Source organism: Nycticebus coucang, chromosome 12 (genome assembly GCF_027406575.1).
Source record: "Nycticebus coucang isolate mNycCou1 chromosome 12, mNycCou1.pri, whole genome shotgun sequence".
Lineage (NCBI taxonomy): Eukaryota > Metazoa > Chordata > Mammalia > Primates > Lorisidae > Nycticebus > Nycticebus coucang.
The window spans coordinates 41,162,045-41,189,997 of NC_069791.1; the positions used below are offsets into that span (position 1 = coordinate 41,162,045).

The following is a 27,953-nucleotide window of genomic DNA, read 5'->3' on the forward strand; positions in this document are numbered from 1 at the left end:
ATAAAGTGAGACTCTGTCTCTACAAAAAAAAAAAAAAAGATTATTTGAAAAGGAGAGAACAAACATGCAAGAAAAGGCAAATTATTGATAGTATGATGTTCATCAGAGGATGGGAGGGAAATGGCTCCAAAGCACAGATGAAAACAAGAATAAACAAGAAAAAACAGATCTTCTAATGGAACAGAAAGGAAGAAGTTAGGTAGAGATACAAGTAAGTGTATGAGGTTTTATTTCAGATGGGAAAGTGGGCTGTTCAAATGGGTTTTATTTTCTCAATAACATAGGCGTGTGGTCACCGGCTTAAAAGGAGGGAGGTGGTGGAAGTGGTCTAAGGTTTATTCCTGAAAGGATTGTGGAGAGTGAAATAGTGAGATGGCCACAGAAACGTAGTATCTATTATTGGTGCACCATGAGGATGGCCCATTTGAAACTGGTGGCCCATATTTGTATGTAGTGTGACACTTGGGGCAGTTTGCTGCTGTGCTGTAGAACAGAGGAAGGAGATGGGTAGTATCTATTATTGGTGCACCATGAGGATGGCCCATTTGAAACTGGTGGCCCATATTTGTATGTAGTGTGACACTTGGGGCAGTTTGCTGCTGTGCTGTAGAACAGAGGAAGGAGATGGGTGGGTTATAGCACATGCTTATCTTCTGCCTCCTCATTTTATTCATAACACCCTCCACTCTGGGCCATCTTTCCTCTCTTTCCTGATAATTTAAGTATGATCCTTACTGTAAAGTCCTGTTCATATTATAATTTCTCTTGAAATCTTTCCACTGTCACTAGCTCTCATAGTGGAAATGGCCTTGTTCTAAACTACATTATTAAGGCGATGGACAAAGCATGCCAATTTTAACAAATGAACTCTGAAATTTATGACATGCTCTATCCTTAAAATGAGCAGCTATTCATTGATTGAAATGTTCCTTAAATAGAAATGTGCATACTCAAAAATTGAATATTATAATAATATTATGATAATATTATAGAGTGTTGCAATAACAATTTTTGAGTATTGCAAACATAAGCTATTTAAAGACATAATAATTCCCGGGAACAACATCCTCATATGTAAATTTTGCAGTCTAGATAATATCACTGGGCTTCATTCCAACAGTTCAGGGTGGTCTTTGGCTATACTAAGTTTAATAGGGTAGACTCTGGTGGTCTCCGAAATTAGGGTCACATCTCATAAGTGTTTAACTTACATTAGATTAACTATACCTATTAGGTCTGTTTTTAAATGTAAGAACAAATTAAAAGGAAGGAAATAATTTTGCCTAACTTTTCACTCAAAGAGGAAATGCTGATAGACGGAAGGAGAGTCACCCTGCTACCTTTCCTACTTGGACTTGGGGCTTTCATGCCTCTTGCAGTGCAATCATCTTGCAAGACACGTGATTGTTGTTTTTAAAGATATGAGTTTAGTATACCTCCAGGCCATAAATGTGAGATAACTGCGTCATCTGGTACTAACTAAAGGAACAACCATCTGTCTCAACACTGGAGAGAAAGAGGTTGAGAAACAGAAATATCATAACGTCTTCCAATGGTTCCAATGGTTCTATCACCTATTACCTATGACTCTGGACAAGTTTTAATAACTAAAACTTCTGTCTTACTTCCTCATTTATAAAATATGGAAAATAACCATGTCTACCTCTAAGAGTTTCTGTAAGGGTTGATAAAGGTAATGCACACCAAGTGTTTATAGGGCTTTAAGGGGTATTTTTGGACTATTTCCTTTAGATTCTGATGCCCTGAACTTGATCATGAAGTGCCACACTCCAGAGAGCTTGCTTTATGCCATGCCAGTGAAAAGCTCTATGAAAACCACAGCATTTGACAAGAGCTGCCTGTTTCAGTATTGGTGATGGAGGCAGGGGATTATGGAGAGATGGAGTGTGGAACAGAATGACAGAATGCTATCAGAAATTCAGGACAGTAGATCTGTCTGCTGGACTCTGAATATAGAGTCATGTCTTCTTTTCATCCTGTGTAGTTCACCCAATATTTTACTTGACCAACTGATGAAGTCAGTAAATGGAAGTATGCAAATGTCAGTCCCAGGGCTGAAAGACTTTCAAGTGTTTTAATAATGTATTTGTACATTAAACTAACATGTGGGACTCAGCAATGAGGAAAATTATTTTTATTAGTGAAAATTATTTTTATAAATTTTTAAAATTTCAAATGTTTTTGATCCTAGGAAATTCCCTTTTACATACATCATTTTTAAGATGTCTAAAAGTTGCAGACTCCCATAATAGTGAATAATGATGTAACTAGGTGACTACAGAGTACACTGGAAATGTACACATATAACTAGGTGACTACAGAGTACACTGGAAAATGTTTAAGCTTACACTTTTCCTGATATCACAAATGACCTACAAAGAGCACATTTTGCTGTCCAGCAGAAAGAATACAAGTCTCTCGTCTAATATCCAAGAGTTAATTGAGAAGGCAAATTTGGAATCTCCATTGGATAGGATAGAACCTTGGATAATTAGGCAACACAGTAAACTTAATATGTGCAATCTAATGAGAACATAAGGGTGCATGTGCTATTACAGAAAGAACATTTAATGTCCTGGGAGATAGCTAAGCTCTCGGCAGTTATTAACTAAGGTGAGCCTTGCCAATAATCTCTTAGGTGTAACACTTTTTTTTCATGGTTCAGTATCTTTTGTAAATGCATTATGTCCTCCCTCAGACTCCTGGAAGTCCCCGAACTTTAAGTGCGTAATAACTTTAGATACTGACTCTGGAGATCCTCTCAGGGTCCAGTGGATCTCTTTTTTATTTAAAAAGATTAGTTGAAACAGCTACCTCTCCAAAATTATCAGTTCTACTTCCCTAATATTTTGGATCTGAGTTTATGGGAGCAAGCTTTCTTTAGGACAGGAAGAGACTGGTGAGATCCTCTAAGCCCTGTTTTTTTCCTATCGTGCTTGTGTTTAGAGAGAAAAGCATAGCTATGTGTTGCATGGAATTCTAGTATATCTTGGAGCAGAAGTTATTCTGAATATGAGGAAAAGATGCTTAGGTAAAAATTAGTTTTGTGGTATCCCATGTTAAATAGGGGTCAGTTTCTAATAACAGATCAAGGCAAAAATCAAGAAGAGCCTAAGGTACCTCTGAAAAACATTTACCTCACCCATGAAGTCACCATATGCATGATCCAAAATTATGTATGAGTTGTGAAGTGGACACATTATTTCTTACTAAGTTTAACACCATAAGTTGTTTCTCCAGCAACAGAAGCAGGGCACTGTTTCTTTAGTTGGACACCAGATGAAGTTTTTATACAAGGCTCGTGTTTAAGAGACTTTTGTAGTCTTTAAAAGCTAGATTTAGAGTCAGGGCTATGCGATGCTTATATTCACAGGCACTTCCTTACACTGACTAAGGAATCAGCAGTTGTCTCTCCTGTCTTAAGCTTGCTTTGTTCACAATGGAGTGTAGGTTCATTGAGGACGAGAAAGCAAGATCTTTATACCATTTAAGTTGCTCTCGTTCCTTCTCTCTCTTTTTTCTTTTATTCCCTCCCTTTCGGGACCTTTTCTTACTTTCTCAGTTATCCTTCATTCTTTTTATCCGAAAATCTCCAGAATCTGTCTATAAAGAAAATTTATGTTTCTTTTCAGATAATTTTTTTTTTAACTTATAGTGGGGGTTGGGCATAAGGGGGTTATTCAAACAGAAATCAGACAACAAAACACAGGGGAATAATAAAGTGAAGCAGAAGAAAGAGAAATGATAGGAATGACAGGCTGCTTCTTGAAACGGTCTGTGTGAGGGTGCTTTATAAAATCCAAAGCATTATTCAAATGCCAGCTGTACTTTGCCTATGATTGGCTTTGTGGCCGACACAAGGCTTTCTAAAACTTCAAAGGCACCACATTGTGAGCTTCATCCCTAGGTTTCTAAATGTAGAGTGAACACCAGATTAAAAACAAAAAATTCGTTGGTAAATTTCCAGTTAAGGGGAAGAATATAGTAGGTTCTCAATAATTTCATCTTCAGAAAAATTATTGTGCTTTCTTAGGCAAAGAGAAGTAAATTTTTAGAGTAGCATTTTTAGAGTGATCCTTCAAACAACTGAATTTGAATCTCTGCTCTATGTTAGGGGCTTAGGATATAAACAGTTGGAGAGGAATTGGAAAGTGTTTTCCCTCGTAAAAGAAACCTCAAATGATGCTAAAGTATAATTTAAGTAAAAAGGAACCACAAAGTTCTAGGTAAACAATTATGTGAGTAACAGATTCATGAGACTCATCTAATTTCAAAGAACACTAATATAGTAATTAAAGCATCTAGCAATCATTAATACCTAGTAGCATTTGGATCACTGTGAATTTTATACTGAACCAGAATGATTATAGTAAGACAAAATTAATCTTTTAATCATGCAAGGAATTTTTTAAAAGGTGGTTTTAAATTGAGAAGATCACTCAAATTATTAATTAAACTTAATTTTTTTATATCAATGGTGGTTAATTAACTATAAAAATAATGTCAAAATGATTACAGATATGAGGACTTCCTGTGAAAAGTATTGAGATGAAAATGTTGAGATTAATTATATTAGGTGATTGGTGATCTATTGGGATAAAACCTAAAAAGGGTTTAAATCATATTATAATAAGACTGATATATAATATTTTTATCATCCTTGTATAAAAAGCATAGACATTGAATTTTGTTTTGTTGAGTTCTGGAATGATTTTTCATCTCTTTTCTGTGGATTTATATCCTGTCATGTGGTGGTAAATATTTAATAACTAACTCACTTTTTCTTTTTTTTTTTTAATTAAATCATAACTGTGTACATTAATGCAATCATGGGTACAATGTGTTGGTTTTATATACAATTTGAAATATTTTCATCAAACTGGTTAACATAGCCTTCATGGCATTTTCTTAGTTATTGTGTTAAGACATTTATATTCTACATTTAGTAAATTTCACATGTACCCTTTTAAGATGCACCATAATTGTGGTCCCACCAATTACCCTCCCTTCACCCATCCTCCCTATTCCCCTCCCCTCCCTCTCCCCTTTCCCCATATTCTTGGGCTATAATTGGGTTATAGCTTTCATATGAAAGCTATAAATTGGTTTGATAGTAGGGCTGAGTACATCGGATACTTTTTCTTCCATTCTTGAGATACTTTCTAAGAAGAATATGTTCCAGCTCTATCCATGTGAACAGGTAAGAGGTAAAGTCTCCATCTTTCTTTAAGGCTGCATAATATTCCATGGTACATATACCAGAATTTATTAATCCATTCGTGGGTCGCTGGGCATTTGGGCTTCTTCCAGGACTTAGCAATTATGAATTGGGCTGTAATAAACATTCTAGTACAAATATCTTTGTTATAATGTGATTGTTGGTCTTCTGGATATATACCTAATAGAGGAATTGTAGGATCGAATGGCAGGTCTTTTTTTAGTTTTCTACGTGTTCTCCAAACATCTTTCAAAAAGGAATGTATTAATTTGCATTCCCACCAGCAGTGTAGAAGTGTTCCCTTTTCTCCATATTCACGCCAACATCTCTGGTTTTGGTATTTTGTGATGTAGGCTAATCTTACTGGAGTTATATGATATCTCAAAGTAGTTTTGATTTGCATTTCTCTGATGATTAAGGATGATGAGCATTTTTTCATATGTCTGTAGGCCATGTGCCTGTCTTCTTCAGAGAAGTTTCTCTTCAAGTCCCTTGCCCAGCCTGCGATGGGATCACTTGTTCTTTTCTTGCTTATACGTTTGAGTTCTCTGTGGATTCTGGTTATTAAACCTTAGTGGGAGATATAATCTGCAAATATCTTCTCCCATTCTGAGGGCTGTCTGCTTGCTTTACTTACTATATTCTTGGCTGTGCAGAAGCTTTTTAGTTTGATCAGGTCCCAGTAATGTATTCTTGGTGTTGCTCCAATTGCCTGGGGTGTGTGTGGGGGGTCCTCCTCATAAAATATTCTCCCAGGCTGATTTCTTCAAGTGTTTTCCCTGCACTTTCTTCTAGTATTTTTATAGTTTCATGTCTTAAGTTTAAATCTTGACTACAGTGAGAGTCTATCTTAGTTAATGGTGAAAGGTGTGGGTCCAGTTTCAGTCTTCTATAGGTTGCCAGCCAGTTCACCCAGCACCATTTGTTAAATAGGGAATCTTTTCCCCATTGAATGTTTTTAATTGGCTTGTCAAAGATCAAATAACAGTAAGTAGCTGGGTTCATCTCTTGGTTCTCTATTCTGTTCCATACATCTACCTCTCTGTTTTTGTGCCAGTACCATGCGGTTTTGATCACTATTGATTTATAGTATAGTCTGAGGTCTGGTAGTGTGATTCCTCCTGCTTTGTTTTTATTTCTGAGTAATTTCTTGGCTATTAGAGGTTTTTTTCTGATTCCATATAAAATGAGGTATTGTTTTTTCAAGATCTTTAAAGTATGACAGTGGAGCTTTAATAGGAATTGCATTAAAATTATATATTGTTTTGGGTAGTATGGACATTTTAATAATATTGATTCTTCCCAGCCATCAGCTGGAATGTTTTTCCATTTGTTAACATCTTCAGCTATTTCTTTTCTTAAAGTTTCATAGTTCTTTTTATAGAGATCTTTCCTTTCATCTTCTTTGGCACTACTGAGAATGGAATAGCGTCCTAGACTGTTTTTTCAGCATGACTATTATTGGTATATATAAAGGCTACCAATTTATGAGTGTTGATTTTGTAACCTGAAATGCTGCTGTATTCCTTGATCATTTCTAAGAGTTTTGTAATAGAATCCCTGGTGTTTTCAAGATATACAATTATATCTTCTGTGAAGAGTAAAAGTTTGATCTCTTCTGACCCTATGTGGATACCCTCGATAGCCTTTTCTAGCCTAATTTTGATGGCTAAGACTTCCATTACAATGTTAAAAAGCAGTGGAGACAATGGGCAACCTTGCCTGGTTCCTGATCTAAGTGGAAATGATTTCAATTTAACACCATTCAGTATGATATTGGCTGTGGGTTTGCTGTAGATGGCTTCTATCAGTTTAATAAATGTACCTTCTATACCCATTTTCTTACATGTTCTGATCATGAAAGGATGCTGGATATTATCAAAAGCTTTTACTGCATCAATTGAGAGCATCATATGGTCTTTTTTTTTTTTTTTAGAGACTGAGTCTCACTTTATTGCCCTCAGTAGAGCAGTAGAGTGCTATGGCATCACAGCTCACAGCAACCTCCAACTCCTGGGCTTAGGTAATTCTCTTGCCTCAGCCTCCTGATTAGCAGGGACTACAGATGCCTTCCAAAATGCCCAGCTATTTTTTGTTGCAGTTTGGCTGGGTCCAGATTTGAACCCACCAACCTCCATCTATGGGGCTGGAGCCTTACTCATTGAGACACAGGTGCTGCCCTGGTCTTTGTTTTTTAATTTGTTTAGGTGATGTATTATATTTATAGATTTACATATATTGAACAGGCCTTGAGACCATGGGGTAAAACCCATTTGGTCATGGTGTATAATTTGTTTGATATGCTGCTGGATTCTGTTTACCCCAATCTTGTTGAATATTTTTGCATCAATATTCATTAGTGATATTAGTGTATAATTTTCTTTTCTTGTTGGGTCTTTTCCTGGCTTGGGGTTCAAGGTGATATTTGCTTGGTAGTATTCCTTGTTTTTATATATTTTGGAAAAGGTTGAGTAATATGGATACTAGTTCCTCTTTAAAAGTTTGGTAGAATTCTGAAGGGAAGCCATCTGGTCCTGGGATTTTCTTTTTAAGGAGATTTTGTATAGTTGATGCTATTTCAGAGCTTGATATAGGCTTATACAACATTTCCACTTCATTCTGGCTAAGTCTAGGAAGGGGGCATGCTTCCAAGTATTGGTCTATTTCCTTCAGATTTTCATATTTCTGAGACTAGAGTTTCTTGTAATATTCATTACAAATTTTTTGAATTTCTGAGGGCTCTGTTGCTATTTCATCCTTACCATTTCTGATTGATGAAATTAGAGATTTTATTCTTTTTTTCCTGGTTAGGTTAGCCAAAGGTTTATCTATTTTATTGACTTTTTCAAAAAACCAACTATTTGATTTATTGATCTGTTGTATAATCCTTTTGTTTTCAATTTCATTTAATTCTGCTCTAATTTTGGTTATTTATTTTCTCCTGCTGGGTTTGGGATTGGAATGTTCTTCCTTTTCTAGTTGCTTGAGATGTCCCATTAAATTGTTAACTTTCTCTCTTTCCATTCTCTTGAAGAAGGCTTGCAGTGCTACAAATTTCCCTTTTAGGACCGCCTTTCTGGTATCCCAGAGGTTCTGATAATTCATGTCTTCATTGATGTTTTGTTCCAAAAATTTGGTAATTTCCTTCTTAATCTCATATCTGACTCAGCTATTTTATTCAGCATAAGGTTATTAAGCCTCTATGTTTTCGTATGAGTATGCAGATTCCTGTTGTTATTGAGTTCAACTTTTATTACATGATGGTCCAAAGACGATGCAAGAAATAATTTCTATTCTTTTAAATTTGCTGAGGTTAGACTTGTGACCTAAGATATGATTAGTTTTGGAGTATGTTCCATGGGCTGATGAGAAGAATGTGTATTCAGTTTTGTTAGGGTAAAATGTTCAGTAGATGTCTGTTAAATCCAAGTGTTGAATGGGTAAGTTTAAGTCTAAAATTTCTTTGCTTAGATTCTTATTAGAGGATCTATCCAACACTGCCAAAGGAGCGTTAAAAACTCCTACTATTATGGTGCTGGAGGAAATCAAGTTCCTCATGTCTGTTAGAGTCTCTCTTACAAATTTGGCTGAATTCTGGTTGGCTGCATAAATGATAATAATTGAAATCCCATCATGTTGAGTGTTACCCTTAACAAATATGAAGTGACCATCCTTATCTTTCCTTACTTTTATTGATTTAAAGCCTATTGTATGTGAGAATAAAATTGCAACACCTGCTTTTTTCTGATTTCCATTTGCCTGAAATATAGATGACCATCCCTTTACCCTGAGACTATATTTATCTTTTAATTTAACATGAGATTCTCGTATGGAGCAGATATCTGGACTGAGTTTTTATATCCAGTCAGCCAACCTGTGCCTCTGTAGAGGACAATTTAAGCCATTCACATTAATTGTAAATATTGATAAGCCTGGTAGAATTATGAGTATTGAGTTTTTCAAAAGTCCAGTGGACATATTTAATCCTTTGGCCACTGTGGATGTTGGAATTTGATCAAAAGCTTCTGAGTGAGTTTACTTTTGTGGTGGAGGATTGCACTGCTCATTATGGAGGATAGGTCTAAGAATATACTGGATAACTGGTTTAGTTAGGGCAAATTTCTTCAACATGTGAATGTCATTATAGTATTTAATTGCTCCATCATAAATGAAACTCAGTTTTTTTGGATACAGGATCCTGGGTTGAAAGTTATTTTGTTTTAGTAGATTAAAAGTCAATGATCACCCTCTTCTACCTTGAAAGGTTTCAGCAGGGAGATCTGCAGTCATTCTAATATTCTTTGCCTTGTAGGTTATGGTTTTCTTATGTATGGCTGCTTGCAGAATTTTCTCCTCCATTTTAACTTTGGTGAAGTTGATTATAATGTGCCCAGGAGTTGTCTTCTTTGGGTTGAGTCATGCTGGGGTTCTGAAACTGTCTGCTATCTGAATTTCAGAATCTCTTGGCATGTCTGGAAAGTTCTCCTTCATTATCTCATGAAGAAGAGCCTCTGCCTTTCAAAGCTATCTCATTGCCTTCAGGAATTCCTATCAGGTGAATATTAGTTTTCTTCAAATTATCCCAGAGGTCTCTGAGAGAATGATCCATTTTTGCTTTCCACTGTCTCTTCTTTGACTGTTTGGGAGTGTTCAAAAGCTTTGTCTTCTATGTCAGAAATCCTTTCTTCTGCCTGCTCCATTCTGTTACTGAGGGATTCTACTGTATTTCTCAGATCTTTGTGGGCTACAAATTCTTGTCTCAATGTGTCAAAATCTTTGGTGATTTTTGTCTTTGAATTCATTGAATTCTTGAGACAACTTTTGAAATGCTCCTTGAATTTCTAATTCCAACTTTACCTTTATTATATTAATCTTATTTGCAACCCAAATTCCAAATTTGATTTCCGACATCTCAGCCATCTGTTTATGAATGGGATCTTCAGTTGTGTCCACCATATCATTCCTTGGGGGAGTTGATCTACTCTGGTTATTCATGTTACCAGAGTTTTTCCACTGACTCCACCCCATGATTATTTTATACCATTTGGCTAGATGAGCAGATTAGGTGAAGTTGAGTTGGGGGCTCCTGGAGTAGCGATTAACCAACCCTTTGCCCAAGAGCTGGGACTGGTGTCTATACCTTTTCCCCTAGAGCTTTGCAAAGGACTTGTACAGTACTATGGTCTGAGAAACTGGGGACCTGCTTGTTGTGGTGGGGCTAAGTGGCTCTGTCTTGTTTTCAGCTGGTGTCTGTCCTACCCTAGTGAATCAGTGACTCTGGATTGAAGTCTAAGCTGTGGAGAAATACCAGCAATTAAGTCGCTGACATAACAGAAAATTTGGCAGAATTTTCTTCTGTCCTGGCTATATTTCCCTGCAGATGAGATGCTGTTTGAGTTCACAGAAACTGCGACTCAGCCCCAGTCTGTGCTGCTGTTTCAGTCTGTGTTGGGGTGGGCGCTGTTAGAGCTTACACTCAGCTTTAAGTTTTAGCCTCTGCCTGCCTGTGTTTGTCTCAGCTATGATCTCCTGAGGGCCAGGTGCTTCTTAGGTTCACTAAGCAGTCCTTCTGGCTTAGCCCTGCCTTGCGGGTATGCCATCTCTGTGCATGCATATTCTAGTCTCCAGCCCTGCTGAGCCCCGCCCAGATAGGTACCACCTCAGGCATACCCTTTACTCATGGGGCCTGTATTTCCATCCCAGATTTGGTCCACCAGTGGCTGCCACCGGAGAAGTTGCCTGGCTTCCTCTGGTTGCCCAGAGAGGTAGGGTGTGTCTCTTTAAAATATCCCCAGTGGTGTGAACCCTATCATTTCTGCTGCTGGTGGTGCTGCTGCTCTGTGCCTCGGGCACCACCTCTCCCTCTCCCATATGGTACCCTCAGTTCATCATCTTCCCCTTACACCCGCACTGCAGAATTGGCACAGACCAGAAACAGCCCACGTCTTGTCCACACATCTCGAGAAAATGCCTAAGAATCTGGACTCCATTGTGAACAGGCCTCCAGACCTCAGGGTGAGAGTGGATGGGAGTGCTGGGAGTTACGAATTGAAGATAGAGAATATATACGGTTTTATGCCTGTCAGGAGAGTGCCATGGCACATTTGTAAGTTCCCTCTAGGAAAGAAGTTCTAGGTTTTAGGGGGTCTCTCCCAGGGGATAAAATAGGAGGACATCTGAACTCTGCTGGCTTGTATGAAGTACTACAAGCCGTTTTCATGGGGGAGGGGACTCCTGTCCACTTGGTAATGGATTTTGTACCTATTTTTGTTTCCTTGGGGGTCACAACTCACCTCAGCAGGGTTGATGTGCGTTTTTCAACCTTCTCTCTTGGCTGAGCTCCAAACCATTGGCTAAACTTCTGTCCTTTAACTCGCCTTCTGGACAGGAGACTCTGAGGAAAGCTGGCTCCAGTCAGCCATCTTGCCTCTGCCTCCTCTCTTTTTCTTTTTACAAAAAAAGCTGTGATTTGTGTTTCTAATTTCTGTGGTGTAAATACTGCCCCTATGGCTGATTTGAGGCTACCAATGTGATGTCAGTGAAAGTGCAATTGAGAAGGATTGTATATGATAGGCTCTTGCAAGATGTGGACCAAGTTCAGCATACCTCTACTTGTGTCTGAAATTATATCAGAAATTAGGGTTGACTTGCTAGAAAGCCTTATGATCTAAACTAGCAAAGGTACAAACTAGTCTGTCAGTCAGCATGCCTGAAAGTCAGAGAACTTAAAGGACTAGGGGTTCAATTTATGAATTTCAATGTATAGGTTTTAAAAGATAGAAAAAGTTAGATAATTTTAAATAAAAGAAACAATTTAAGACACTAAGACATGCAATCTCATTTCATGTCACTTCATTTGGGACACGTACATTATAAGTAAGTACAACATGCACTTATAAAGCCCTCACTTGGTGTTAGGAATTCTTTTAAGCACTTTACCTATATCCATTCACTTAATCTTCAGAAGAACGATTTCATAGATGGGCAAACTGTGATACAAAGGAGTCATTTGCTCAAGATCGCATCATGAGCACATGGTAATGCAGGATTAAAAAAAAAAAGAAAGAAACCACAGGAGGAGTAGCATGAGCATGATGGTGAAATAGAAATTCTCTGGCTTACTCCCTCCCCCACAGAAATCCAATTAACAGCTATCTACAGGCAAGAATACTATCTGTAATATTTCAGAACTTGAAAGTGAGTCTGAGATACCCCAGGGTAGATAGAATCTATTGAGAAAAGCTATGATGTCAAGTGCACGCACTGGGAAAAAGACAGCCTCTTCAATATACATTGCTGGGAAAACTGTAGAAGAATGAAATTAGACTCCTAGCTCTCCCCATATACAAAATCAACTCAAGATTACACTAGATTAAAGACTCTAGTGTAAGACTCCAAGCTATAAAACTAATAGAAGAAAACAGGAGGAATGATGTTAGTCTGGGCAATTATTATTTGGACAAGATCTCAAAAGCAGAGGTAGCAAAAGCAAAAACAGGCAAATAAAATTATGTTAAACTAAAAATCTTCTTCACAGCAAAGAAAACAATCAATGGAGTGAAATGAAAACCTACAGAATCGGAGAAAGTATTTGCAAACTATGCATTTGACAACAGATTAGTATTTAGAATACATAAGGAACTCAGGTGACTCAGTAGCAAAATATCAAATTAACAAATAGACTCCAGGCTGGAACAGACATTTCTCAAAAAAAGACATGCAAATGGAAAGCAAATAAATGATAGAATACTTGATAACAAAAATCATCAGGGAGGTGCAAATCAAAGATACAATAAGGTACCAACCCTCCCTCATTAGAATGGCTATTATCAAAAATACAGAAAAATAATAAATGTTGGCAAGGATGCAAAGAAGAGGGTGCTCTTATACCCTATAAGAGTAAATTAGTATAGCAATTATGGTATACAATTAGTATAGCAACCATATTATGAAGATTCTTCCAAAATTAAAAATAGAAAGCCCATATGAGCCAGCAGTTCCACTATTGAGTTTATATATCCAAGGGAATTGAAGTCAGTATGTTGAAGAGATATTTGCATCCCATTATTTATTGTAGAACTATTCACAATAGTCAAGAGATGGAATTAACCTAAGTGTTCATCATGGATGAATAGATAAATAAAATGTGGCATAGATACACAATAAAATAGTATTAGCTATATATATATATATATATATATATATATATATATATATATATATATATATAGAAAAAAACACAAAAAACAAGATCCTGTCACTGTGGCAACATGGATGAACTTGGAGCACATAATGTTAAAAAAAAGAAGCCAGGCACAGAAAGACAAATATTGCATTTTTTTTTTTTTTTACTTATATGTGGAGTCTAAAAAAATCCTGATGTCCTAAAAGTAGAAAATAAAATTATCAGAAGCTAGAGAAGAGGAAAAGAAAAGGTAGATGAAGGGAAGTTGGCTAATAGGTACAAAGTTACAGTAACAGTTACATGGGAAGAATAAGTTCTGGTATATCTGGGTTCTATTTCACAGTAAGATTACTACAGATAATCACAAAGTGTCTTATATTTCCAGGGAGCTAGACAAGAGGATTTTGAAAGTTATCACTGCAAAGAAATGATAAAGGTTTGAGGGCATGAGAATATTTACCATCCTGCTTTGATTATTATACAATATATGCATGTATTGAAACATCACACTATACCCCATAAACATGTACAATTATTATGTGTCAATGATAAATACAATTTTAAAAAATTGATTCAATTAAAAAATGATTCAACGCATACCACCAAAGGAAAACATCAAAGCACTAAGGAAGACAAGGAAAGAATGAGAGAAAGGAGGAAGGAAGGAAGGAAGAGAGGAAAGAAGGAACGATTGATTCAGAAGACAAGTTACAAAAAGGCCATAGTGGGTTCTGACCTAACAATAATAATCTTGACTCTAAATGGATTAAATACTCCAATAAAAAGATACAGAATGGATGAATGGATTAAAAATAATTGAAAAAAATCGAATTTCATGCTCCCTACTGGCAACTTAAACATGGGCTGAAAGTGAAGAGATAGTAAAAGATACTCCATAAAAAATGGGAAATAAGAGAGCTAAAGTACCTATACCCCTATTTTATATCAGGCAAAATAGACTTTAAATAAAAAACTATAAAAAGAGACAAGGATGTTCATTAAACAATGATGGATTAATTCACCAAGAAAACATAACCATTGTAAAGACAAATGCATCCGCCATCAGAGCACTTAAATACATAAAATAGTTATTAAATGATCTGAAGTGAGAAATAGGCAGTAATACTATAATAGTGGGGAACCTCCATACCTCACATTTAAGAATAGATTGATCATCTAGACAGAAAATCAAAAGAGAAACATTGGACTTAAATTACACTTGACCAAATGGACCTAACAGATAAACACAGAACATAACATCTAATAGCAGCAGGATGCACATTCTTCTCAAGAGCATGTGAAACATTTCCAGGATACAGCATATGTTAAATCACAAAAGAACTTAACAAATTTGTGAGAATTGAAATCATAAAATACTCAAAGGTATGAAAATTAATCAATGTGCTCCTAAATAACCAATGGATCACAGAAAAAATCAAAAAGGAAATTCAAAAAATACCTTGAGCAAACAAAAATGGGAACACAACATACCAAAACTTAAGGGATGAAGTGAGGGCTGTTTTATGTAGGAAATTTATGGCAATAAATTCCTCCATCAAAATGGAAGAAAAATCACAAGTAACCCAACATTATACCTAAGGAACTAGGAGGAAAAAAGAACAACCTTAGCTCAAAGTTAGCAGAAGGAAAATTACAAAGACCAGACCAGAAATAAATAAAATAAAAACTAGAAAAATAATAGATAAAATCAACAAGATTGATTTTTTAAAGTATAAACAAGATAGAAACACCCTCTGCTAGACTAACCACGAACAAAAGAAAGACTGTTCAAAATAAAAGAATCAGAAAAGAGGAGATAATTCAATTGGTACCACTATGATACAAAAGGGATCATAAAACTACTATAAACAGTATATGCCAGCAAATTGGATAATTTAGACGAAATAGAAAAATTCCTAGATATATACAACATATCAAGGTAGACTCAGAGAGAAATAGAGGCCAGGCACAGTGGCTCATGTCTGTAATCCTAGCCCTTTGGGAGGTTGAGGCTCAGGAGTTCAAGACTAGCCTGAGCAAGAGCAAGGCTGTCTCTACTAAAAGTAGAAAAAAATTAGCTGGGCATTGTGTCAAGTGCCTGTAGTCCCAGCTACTTGGGGGGCTGAGGCTAGAGAATCACTTGAGCCCAGTAGTTAAAGGTTGTTGTGAGGTATGATGTTATAGTACTCTACACAGGGCTATAGCGTGAGACTCAGTCTCAAACAAACAAACAAACAAAAAATAAGAAAAGAAATAGAAAATCTGAACAGACCAATAATGAGTAAGGAGATTGAACCAGTAATAAAAAGTCTCCCACCAAAGGAAAGCCCAAGACCAACAGCTTTACTCTTGAATTTTGCCATGCATTTAAAGAACTAATACCAGTTCTCAAACTCTTCAAGACAATTGTAGAGGAAATACTTCCAAATTCATATTACAAGGGCTATATTACCCAGGTACCAAAACCAGACAAGAAGAGAAAATTATAGGCCTATGTCCCTAACGAATACACATGCAGAAGTCCTCAACAAAATATTAGTAAACTCAATGCAAGGATGTATTAAAAGACTCATTCACCAAGATCAAGTAGGATTTACCCTGAGTGCCAGGATGGTTTGATATGCCTAAGTGAATAAATGTTAACACAATGAAGGATAAAAGTCATATGATGATCTCATTAGTTGCAAAAAAAAGTCTTTGACAAAATACAACATCCTTTCCTGAGAAAAACTCCTCAATAGATCAGGCATTGATGGAATGTACTTCAGGACAATAAAGGCCATCTATGACAAACCCATAGCTAACATTATTCTCAGTGGTGAAAAGTTGAAAGCTTTTCCTCTAAGATCAGAAATGACGCCCATTCTCATCACCTCTTTTCAATGTGATACTGGAATTCCTCCTATCCTAATAGGAAGGGAATAAGTGAAATGGTCTCTATTTGCTAAAAAACTGATCTTATATAGAGAAAACCCTAAAGACTCCACCAAAAGTCTATTAAAACTGACAAAACAAATTTAGTAAAGTTGCAGAATACAAAATCAATGTACAAACATCAGTGGCATTTCTATATACTAATAGCAAAATATTTGGAAAAAATAGGAAAACAATCCCATTTACAATAGCAACAAAAATAAGTACTTAGTTGTAAATTAAACCAAGAAGATAAAAGATCTATATGCTGAAAACTGTAAAAATAAGACACTGATGAAAGAAATTGAAGAAAACACAAATAAATGAAAAGATATTCTGTGTTTATGGCTTGGAAGAATTAACAGTGAGAATGTTCAGATTACTCAAAGTGTTCTGTAGATTCAGTGTAATCCCTATCAAACTCCCAATGTCATTTTTTTTCACTTATTTGTACAGAAACACAAAAGATCCTGAACAGCCAAAAGAACCTTAAGCAAAAAGAAAAAAAATTAGAGGCATCACACTTCTTGATTTAAAACATTCATGTATTATAAAGTAATTATGATCAAAACAGTATGGCTCTCACATGAAATGGACACATTAACCAAAATGGAACTGAATGGAAAACCCAGACATAAATTCATGCATTTAGAGGCAATTCACTTTTACAAAGGTGCCAAGAACACACAATGGGAAAAGGACAGTCTTTTCAATAAACAGTGTTGGAAAAACTGTATATCCACATGCAGAGGAAGGAAATTAGAATTTTAGGTTGCACCATATACAAAAATCAACTAAAAATGGATTAAAAACTCAAATATAAAATACATAATACATAAATAAAGAGCATAAGTACATAAATAAAGAGCTCCACATTGGCGTTGGCAATGAATGTTTGCTTATGACCTAAAAAGCATATGCAACAAAAGCAAAAATAAACAAATGGAAGGTATAACTAAAAAGCTTCCATACGGTAAAGGAAACAATTAACAAACTGAAGAGACAGTTCACAGAAAGGGAGAAAATATTTGCAAACCATACATCTGATAGGCAGTTCATATCTAAAATATACAAGGAACTCAGAGAACTCAAGAGCAACAAATATCCCAATTAAAAAATGAGCAAAAACAGACTTTTTCAAAAGAAGACGTATAAATGGGTAAGGTACATGAAATAATTCTCAATCTCACAAATTATTATGGGAATACAAATTAAAAGCAAAGTAATACATCACGTAACAACTGTGAGAATGGCATTTATCAAAAGGATGAAAGTTAAGTGTTGGAGAGGATGTGGAGAAAAGGGAACTCTTACATGGTATTGACAGAAGAGTATAGCCATTATGGAAAACAGTTCGGAGATTCCTCAAGAAATTAAAAATAGAACTACCATACGACCCAGTAATCCCTGAATATATTTTCAAAGGAGCAGAGATTGGAATGTTTTCACACCCATGTTCATTGCAGCCTTATTCACAGTAGCCAAGATATGGAAACAACCTAAGTGCCATCAGTGGATTAATAGATGAAGAAAATACGATATGCATATACACAATAGAATGCGATTTAGTCTTTAAAAATGAGTAGATCCTGCCATGTGGGGTATAACAACATTGCTAAGTAAAATAAAACAGGTACAAAAAGACAAGTACCACATCATTTTACTTAAGTGTTGAATCTATTCATAATAAAGTCCACTCCTAGGAAGTAGGATGATGGTAAGGACAGGCTGAGAGGGGTCGAAGAGGGAAGGAATGGGGAGTTGTTAATGAAAGGGCACAAAGTTTCAGATCGACAGTAGGAATAGGCTTACAGATCTATTGCCCAGCAGGTTGATGGTAGTCAACAGTCATCTATTATATATTGAAAAATAACTAAGAGAACAAATTTCTAATGTCTCATCAGAAGAAGTGATAGGTAAGCAAAGCAATAGATATGATAATCAATTTGATTCCATTATGCCACATTATACACATATATCAAAACATCACATCATACTTTATAAAGGTAAGCAATTATGATCTGTCAATCACAAATAATGCTAGTAACATTTCAAAATATGAAAATGAATAAACACAAAAACAAAAACAAAATAAAAACACATAGTCTGTCTCCAGGTTACTTGACCTTAACCAGTGGTCATATTGCCTTTAAAATAAACTGGAAAGACAGCTACAAAAAAGACTTAATACAAGGTGGGCAGTACCAAAGTGAAAGTCCATATACTGTGCAAATATAGTCAAAAATAAAATAATTAAACAAAAATGAGAGCGAGGAAGATCACTAATAAAGACATTTAAAAATTTTTCCTGCTTGATAAGAGAATGTTACTGTAAAAAGTTATTAAATCAAAATCGACAGCTTGTTGCTACAAAAATATCTTTTATGTAATGAAAAATTACTAGGTAGAAACTACTATTGTAGGGGAACTGAGTGAAAAATTGTGGGTGCATTATTTTTGAGCCACTTTAATTTGTATCATTGTGGAAGAAAATTAAAAAATGAAGGTAATTATTGAGCAATAGTTCAAAAGAAAAACCAACTGGTTTCAGAGAGCCAGGGAAATTCTAATTTTTTTTTTTTTTTTTGCATTTTTTGCCAGGGCTGGGTTTGAACCTGCCACCTCTGGTATAGGGGGCCAGTGCCCTACTCCTTTGAGCCACAGGCACCACCCATCATTTTTTCCATTGTAGGGATTAACCAATTTTTCCCAAGAATGATAAAGTAATATTGGGGCCAAATTGTCCTTTAATTTAATCTGCAGGTTAAATTCTCTTTATCTAATCTCATAATAAAAGCCAGTAAGAACAGATTGTTCATGGGTGGCACCTGTGGCTCAGGGGGTGGGCACCCGCCCCATATACCAAGGGTTGTGGGTTTGAACCCAAACTCGGCCACAACCAAACTGCAACAACAACAACAACAAAGAATGGATTGTTTGTGTACAGAATGGGAAATCCTTCTAGTTTTTCTCCCTTAGTTTATGAAGGGCTCAAAATTGTTCTAAATAGGGAGATGAGCTGCGCAGATTTTTGGAGAACTAAATTCAGAAAAACTGTTTAGGGATACCTGCATGTGGACTCCAAATGAGAATGTGGCCTTGCTGACTCAATTTAATCGAAGAATTGGGAGAGCTCAAAGTTTGAAATATTTCTTCAACAGAATTGCCCAGATAGTGAGTGTGAGATGTTCTGGGATGATGATGTAAGCATGAGGATATAAGGGTAGCACCCAGCGAGAAATCGGTTTCTTTCTCAAGATTCTATTTGTAAGGAGAATGCCACCTCTTTGCTGTGTCCTTAAGATTAACCCAGGATTAAGGGAAAATCCACTCCAAGACACACTGTATCTACTTCTGGTCTATCGGCCTATTAACTTCCTTTAGTAAGTCCTGTATCCTTGGCTAAGGCTTAAATCTGCAACTTAGAAGGGGAGTTTCACGTTACCTACATACAACTGGAAAATACACTTTTTATGTGAGGCTGAATAACAACTTAGGCAATTGTATGATGAAATGAATTAGTTAATATACATTAATAATGTTTTGTTAACCACGAAATGTTATACAAATTATCTCCCTCCCTTCCATGTTTTTAAGGAGTCGAGAGAAACACATGTATCTGGAACACATAAGTTTGGTTCTCCCAGTGGGTGCAGCATCTTATGTTAAAGAGTATGACCTAAGGTTATTATTGCTTGTTATGGGAGTATTGCATGGTCTTTTTAGACCTAGCTTTGTGTATCATGGGGAGGCTTATTAATACATCTGACTATGTGTATAGAAGCTAGGTGAGACTAAGTCTTCCTCTACTCAGTGGATGTTTCAGGACTGCATGACTATGTGGTTATTTTGTGAGGTTATTCTTTAAAGAAGGCTAGGTATTGAAAGTAATAAAAAGTGAGTTAGTTCATTTCCATGCCTCTATAAAATAGAAGGTATCGGTTTGTAAGAATGAAACCATATTATGTAGCTCATGTTGGCATTTTAATACCAGATTATGGCCATTTGGTATAAGTTCTATCATATTGTCTTGTAGAAGACATTAGTGTAATATTTCTTCTATTGAGGGTCTGCTTTTAGGCAACAGTTAATTAGCGTTTGGTAGGGTCCCATCCACTTTAATAAGAAGTCTCAATAAAGATAAGGACTATTAGTCTCCAAACTCTAATTTCCTTGTCTCCAGCTCATATAAAGTAAAACAAAACCCATTCATACACTAATCCTTCCTATTTCAGTAAATAGTATAATTATTTATCCATTTGCCAAGATAAAAGTATCTAGGGGTCATCCCTGGATGTTCTCGTCTCCGACCTGCCACACCCCTCCCCAAGTTCACTAATCACAGACAATGTCCCATCAATTAGCAGGTTGTGTGGCTCTGCCTTCAGAATATATTTTGAATCTGTCAGGTTTCAACTATTTCTACCATTACCATTAAGGTATCATCTTACTCCCTGTAGTAGTCTCATCACTGATCTCTACTCCAGGACATTAGGAGAGGGTTTTGAAATCCATCAGTGGTTTCCCTCTGAGCTTAAAGTAAAAGCCACAGTCCACATCATCCCTCCAGGTCCTACTTGGTCTGGCTTCCACCAAACTCATCACCCTGACCTTTGATTGCCTGCTTCTCTCTGTTTTCCTTCCAGACCTCGGATGTTTTGTCGCTATGGAACCTGTCATTCTTATTTCCATGCTCATAGCCATCACATTGTCACATTTGTCAGTCACCCTTCCTGGGATACTCTTCTGTGGATCTCCATGAGGTGGCCTTTCATTACCCAGCTCTCCATCTTCTCTTCCAAGAGGTCTTTGCAAAATGGCCTATTTGTAAAATAGTATCTCTACTCCAGTCACTTTCTATCTCATTTCTCTGCTTTAGTTTCCTACGAGAATTTCTCATTTCCCACATAATTTTTTTGGATTAACTTGTTTCCCTATCATCTGTACTAGAGAGAGGTCAGGGTTTGTATCTTCCTTGTTTGCTAAAGGGCAGGTGTATGTGGAATGCTTTAAGGGCAATTCAGTATGGGAAGTGTGCTCATTTTATGATATGAGGATCAGTGTGGTGATGTGCTATGGGCAATATACCAGATGCATTGAGACCATCAACTCATGCCTCATTGTCCATTTCAAGGCTCATAAGAAAACACAAATATTATTTCAAACAGCTCAGACGAAAATAAGATTCGTATCCCATGGGGGAAGGCCAATTCAGTGTACTAACAATTTGAGGATACAATTTTGTTCCATTAAATATCTATTTTAAAAAATCTTCCTTTCAATTTTGTTAGATATATAATCACATTTATATTATCTAGGGTGGTTTGAGAGATGGGAGCAAGTCATTGTATATTGCTTGGAACACTGCTTAATTACTGTAATAAACGTTTGTGCACTGACCTTTTTATCCCTCCAAATGTTTGGGCATGACCTAAAATTTTTCCAAAGTCGATATGAAACATATGGCCTGACTTTGTCAGCATGATATTATCATTGTGACGGTCACAGACTCCCAAGATGAAGGTTACCACACACCAGCCAGCACAGGAATAGAAAAAGTTCCTCAGGGCCTATAATAGCAACATAAAAATAACAACAACAAAAACAAGGAAATGTGTTAGCATCAGAGGGAATGGCAAAAAGCAAAATTACATAATTAAGAACAATTTTTATATCTCAGTGGAGAGATGGGCACAGTTAAGTGGCTGATTCTTAATATTCTACAAAAGAACATTAAATAATCTGATCTTTAGCCTAATAGATGAATGTTTTTTATTGAAATTGGGAAAAATATCTCTTTCATTAAGATGGAGCTAATTTTTTAATGGTTTACTAGAGAGGTTTCCTGGTGTGATTTTTTTTTCTTAATGCCTTAATTAATTCTTTTTTCAAAGTAAAAGGAGAGAGAAAAATGTGGCCCAATATTGCCTATCTGCAGAGAAATTTGAAATATCAAATTTTTTTTTTTTTTTTGTAGAGACAGAGTTTTCACTTTTATGGCCCTCGGTAGAGTGCCATGGCATCATACAGCTCACAGCAACCTCCAACTCCTGGGCTTAAGCGATTCTCTTGCCTCAGCCTCCCAAGTAGCTGGGACTACAGGTGCCCACCACAACGCCCAGCTATTTTTTGGTTGCAGTTTGGCCGGGGCCGGGTTTGAACCCGCCACCCTAGGTATATGGGGCCGGCGCCTTACCAACTGAGCCACAGGTGCCGCCCGAAATATCAAAATTTTTAAAACTGTTTATTTATTTATTTTTGGCCAGGGCTGGGTTTGAACCCACCACCTCCAGTATATGGGGCCGGCACCCTACTCCTTTGAGCCACAGGCACTGCCCTCTATTTTTTTGATATTTTAAACTTTGGAACGTAGAAAAATCTATACTGAGAAATATGTAACATTTTATGTTTATTCTTACCAACAGATCGTCCAGTTGATATCTGAAAGTGTTTTGGCATATTGTATATATCAGCGCATGGCTATGTAGGTACAAGCAGGTTACCATAAGGTCACCTGAAACTTATGTTTCTCTAATGAACAGAGCTCTGTTACCAAATACACTCTGTTTCCAAAATGATCTCCTGAAAATGCATCATTTTTATTGGGTTGGTGGCATAATTATGAGTGATTGGTTGAGCCAAGGTTATGTTTCTCCTAGAATGGTGGTGCTGCCTTGCTGGAGTGGAAGGCTGTACCCCTGGAATATATGCCAGGTTGCCCCAGGTCCTGGCCAAGGTCCTTAATTTGTCTGTGAGATTTCTTCCACTTATAAAGTGAAGATAAATAAAATATGTCTTTCACAAGGTAGTGGTGAAGAACAAATGCATATAAAACATTTGAAAAAATATATAACCCCAAGAATTTCTGCAAAGCTCAAGTCATAATTTTGGAATGGCTAAAAGGCAGATTTCAAGATAACTTAATTGAATTCTTTATTATTTGGCCTCTAAAACCTTGTATTTTGCTCCACTTTAATCTTGTGGAAGTATAGCACAGATGAACTAGTGGGTCTCCTTTCTTGGCCCATGCTAGCTAAGGCGACCCATTATCCTAGGTTGCCTAGGACTCAGAAAAAGGGAATTTCAGTGCTTAGCACAGTTCCAATCAAATCCAATGTCAGCCCAAAGTTCCTTTTGTGTAAATTAACATGCAACTGTCTCTGCCACTGGGTGGAGCCAGCTGTACCAGTGTATGGCTTGGTAAATGGAACAAGGTTGGCCTCTGCCCACACTCATCCCCTGAGCCAGGAGCCCTGGTATAGGGCAGAACCTGCAAAACTGTATACAGCAGGCTAGATGCCAGGATAAAGTACACTGGGAGAAAAAAAAGTTTGCTGTCAAATAAAACAGTACATTTTATAAAATTGTTACCTAGAGGGTGTCAAAAATATATACACATTTTAATAAAGGAAAAAACTTTTTAAATTGTAATAATATATACCAATAACAAAAGATGAATACAAGTATCATTGAGCATCTTGTATAGTCAAATGTGACTTGAGTATTATAAATTTCATTTATAAAAACTTACTTTGCATTCTGCAAACCATTAAGAGAACGAGAGATGAAAAAATAGAGCACAGCAGAAGAAATGCATCACAAAAGAAGGGCTATTTACATTGGAGATTGGAGATTGTGCACATGCGGGTGGAGGTTACTTAAAGGTGTGGTTTCTCGGGAAGGCTTCTTTTCTAGAGTGAGATTTGCTGTCAGGGAAGTAGCTAAGCAAAGAGAGTCCTTATTGACTGCCAGGAGTTTCACCCGGAAGAAAAACCAAACCCAGAGACTTTTATCTAGTTAATATATCATTTAAACTGGGTCATTAATACTAGGCTGATGATGGAGTGAATTAGAACTCAAGATGTACTTAATTTACTTTTCCATGAATCAGAATATCTAACGAACCAGAGCATAGTCTTATCTTGGTACATCATTTACAATGATGTCCAGCAAGACAAACCTTTTCATAATCTGCCTTTAAGTGGTTCTGCTGACTGAACCACTTTTTGATTGTATTTTCTTTCAGAGGTCCTATCAGTCCAGAATGGCGATGGATCTTTGCTAGGGTTACAGCGTCAGGCACCATCTGCACCAAGCCTGGTTAATTGGAAAAAAAAAAGAAAAAAGAATATGGAAACAATTCTTTTTTTTATAGGATGAGGGATCTGTAGAAAATATATCTTGTCATAGGTAACAACAATAGTTGTCAGCACTACTTGAATTACCTCTTTCCTTTCAAAACTTCCTTTTCCAAAGAAGGCTTTTCTAGATGGTTCTCCTTCTAATTCTTCCTAAATCCTGGGGAGCAATGAAACTACTTGTTGTGTTTGGATCAGTCTTACCAGAAGCAGCTTTAATGTTTTTTCTTGACCTACGGTAGAGCCAACTTAGGTGGTCACTCCACGGTTATCAATGGAGTTGCGGATGAATTGTCATAAATCTGGTATACTTATTTACAGTTTAAGGGAGGACATTCAAGCTTGGATAACAAACATATTTGTGATTTAAGTGAGCCAAAGACAATCTCCATAATAAGCAATTTATACATATCACAAAAATTGATGTTCAGGTTAACAAAAGCTTCACAGTTAAATGTTCCATTTCTGGGAGTGAGAACAGCTTTACAAGTAAACATGCACAAAGCCACCTGCTCCTTCCTTCTCAGTCAACTTTAAAAAGAAACTATAATGTCAATTTTTTAAAAAGGAGCATATATTGATTGAAATTAAATAGGACCTTGGGTCCACTGGCTATGTATCCATCAAGGCTTTCTTCATTGAACTCCTGAGGTTATTGGAATGTAAATAATTTCAAGCCTTCTGATTTTTATTCTATATTGAACAGTGATTTAAATCTACTACTTAACCTCTCTCAGGACTAACATCCACAAAATGTGTAAAGTACACTACTGTAAATTAAATCATTAAAATAAATTAAAGTCTAGAGTTTATGAGTTTCACAATCTCAACAATTGCAAGAATTACAAACTAAAGGAGCCGGGACTAGAGACACAGATACAACACAAACATCTGAATAGAGAGCTGGCTGAGCTTTTAAAATTGACTATTTCATGGTTCACCTTCAAAGCATTCTAATTAGACCACAACAAATAAGCAGATCGAGGTGGTGATAAAGAAAACACTTCCCTGTGCTGAACTTGGCCAGTGGGAGCTGTTTACAGCCTTAAACTTTCTTAATATCCGATAGTCCAGTTGTGGTCATTGAGTATCTGCCTTTCTAGATCTGAGACTCTTATCACCCCAAAGACAAGTGCTGGGAATATCATAACTTATTTTTTTATTTTTTCTCCTTCCCCCAAACTATCTGGCTCTTGTCCAGGTTTCCTCATGTGGATTAAGCACGATGGCAGGTCTAAAACATTACATGTAGTGTCAATTGGTGATTCTTCTTTGTAATCCTGAAAATTTCCCTCTTTGTCTTTCCAGATCCTCTATTTGAACATTTCTGAAAGGAAAATAATGGTCAGCCTGGTTCCTGGGTGTTTCAGTGTCACCCTACCTACGATCTGAGGCCACACTGTTAGTTACTTTTCAGACTGCATTTGTCTTCAGGGGGTTCATGCTTGTTAAATCCCAATGTACTGGTCACAAGCCTTGGATTGCTGAACTATGCAGAAAACCTTGCACCTAATTTATAACAATCATAGCAACTAAATTCTGCCTACTAGTTAATAAATTACATTTCATACATATTAAGCTAGTGTCTGCCATACACCTTTCAAATACTTCTCACATAATTCAACATTGAGTAATAAGCGTGGTGCATTCTTACAGTTCTTTAATGCAGCATTTCTCAAATTTTAAGGCACAGGCACATCATTTGGGGATCTTGTAAAAACAGAGGTTCTGATTTAACAGGGCTGGGTGGGGCCTGAGATTCTGCATTTCTAACAAGTCCCCAGGTGATGTCAATGTTGCAGGTCTGCGGTTTGCACTTTAAGTAGTAAGGATCTTAGGGATAAAATTTTTCAAGGTGGTATCACGGAAGGCAGTGGATTTCAGACAGGACTACATAAGAAATACTAAAGCCGCTTTTTCCTATAATGGTTACTTGAGCCTTACCTGTGTGGGTTAGGGCTGGTGGTATCTGCTCCTCCAATTCCCCTAAATAATTTTTATGCTGATCAAAGTCAGACAGTGCTAAAATACATCCTAAAGAATTTTTCTTTGCCCTGAGAATTTTTTCCTGGAACTCCTGGGACATCACATACAAAGTAGGTACGCAAATGACAATCGGCAATGATGTTAATATGGCCATGTACACTTCATGACTGGAGTGCGCTGTCCTCAAGGATGGCTCCATTGAGCTCATTTTAGTATGCATGCTCCGTCTCACTTTGTGACATTTCTTAAGAACAGTAGGTATTCACTAAGCCTTGAAACCTGATTAAAAATACAACCTAATCTTCTAAAAATGACATTGTTTTTAATGATCTCTATTTTTCTGGAAGTATTTTGTCAGTATGATGTCCTCTGAAAACCTCTAACTGCACAGAGTTGTTGGTAGAAAGAAATAACTTCTTTGTCTTATGACATCTGCAACTTGGGACAAGAGTACAGTCATTTTTGCTGACTCATTTTTGTTAACTTTACAAGATTTAACTTCCATTACATTCTATGATGACAGAAATTAGTAAATGGAGTCAAAGAACTCTCTTGGAGTCAGTGAGTTATTCAATTTCTGAAGAAATGGTGATCTATGTAGTGTCAAAACTTCAGCTTGAATCATTTAGCTTTACTCTTACCTTTTAAACATACCAGGATATGAAAAAATTAGGTCACTTATGTGAGAAAAGGGAGGGTAAAATGCAAGCGATAATTATACCATGGTAGAGATGATAAAAGACTTGTAGGAACTATAGGTTTAGAAGGTGCTAAGATTGGAATACTTGGCATCAGAATCAAATATCAGAATCAAAATAGTATAACTTGTTATGGAGTCATCCTGCAGTATCAAGTTGCAAGTTAAGTTAGTAGAAGGTGTTCCCAGGCAGAGCATCTAAAATCTGAAGTCATAATTGGCTGGAGTATTGAGCCTGCTTGTGGGACCTCAGCAACTCAGTTCCCTTGTGATGAGAGGTTTAAACTGAGCTCTGCTTGAATTAAAAACAGAACAGTTGACCACATGGTCTAGGTCCCTTTTCAAATTATATGATTTCATCCCTTTGTTTCTGTACATGTGCCTGCTATAATTCATACCAATTAACATAATAAAATTCTAAGTGGTAATGAACAGACATGAACAAGACTTTAAAATATCTTAGGACTTGTTCCTTTAATTTAGCATTATTATAATTAAGTGCAACTTTGATCTCTGTTTTAGTAATAATTTGGGGGCTATCAATATTGTTTTAATTGAAAATGTGTTTAAGTGTAATTAGATTTCCATATTAACGGCTTGGCTTTTATAAAATAAAAGAAATCCTAATGTATGTTCAACACTAACATGTGTAGCCCTCTTTGTCTGTTGATATTATACTTACCTTGGGTAAGTATAAGGTCTTTCAGAAGTTAAATGAAGATTTATAATGTGTGTAGAATTTTCAGAGTTCCCTTAAGTACTTGAAAATGTGTAAATTTTGTGTTAATAGGTAGC

General features: G+C 36.4%; 1 protein-coding gene across 3 annotated transcripts in view; it reads right to left on the reverse strand.

Annotated features, from left to right (window-relative positions):
• The window catches only part of PIK3C2G (phosphatidylinositol-4-phosphate 3-kinase catalytic subunit type 2 gamma), a 453,317-nt gene that overhangs the window by 130,405 nt on the left and 294,959 nt on the right, over positions 1 to 27,953 (reverse strand). For all 3 annotated transcript variants that reach the window (XM_053556309.1, XM_053556307.1, XM_053556308.1), the window contains 2 exons: positions 24,298 to 24,434; positions 21,738 to 21,907 (listed from right to left, as the gene is read on the reverse strand). In XM_053556309.1, coding sequence (XP_053412284.1) covers positions 21,738 to 21,907; positions 24,298 to 24,434 — 307 coding nt within the window. The remainder of the gene's footprint in view (positions 1 to 21,737; positions 21,908 to 24,297; positions 24,435 to 27,953) is intronic.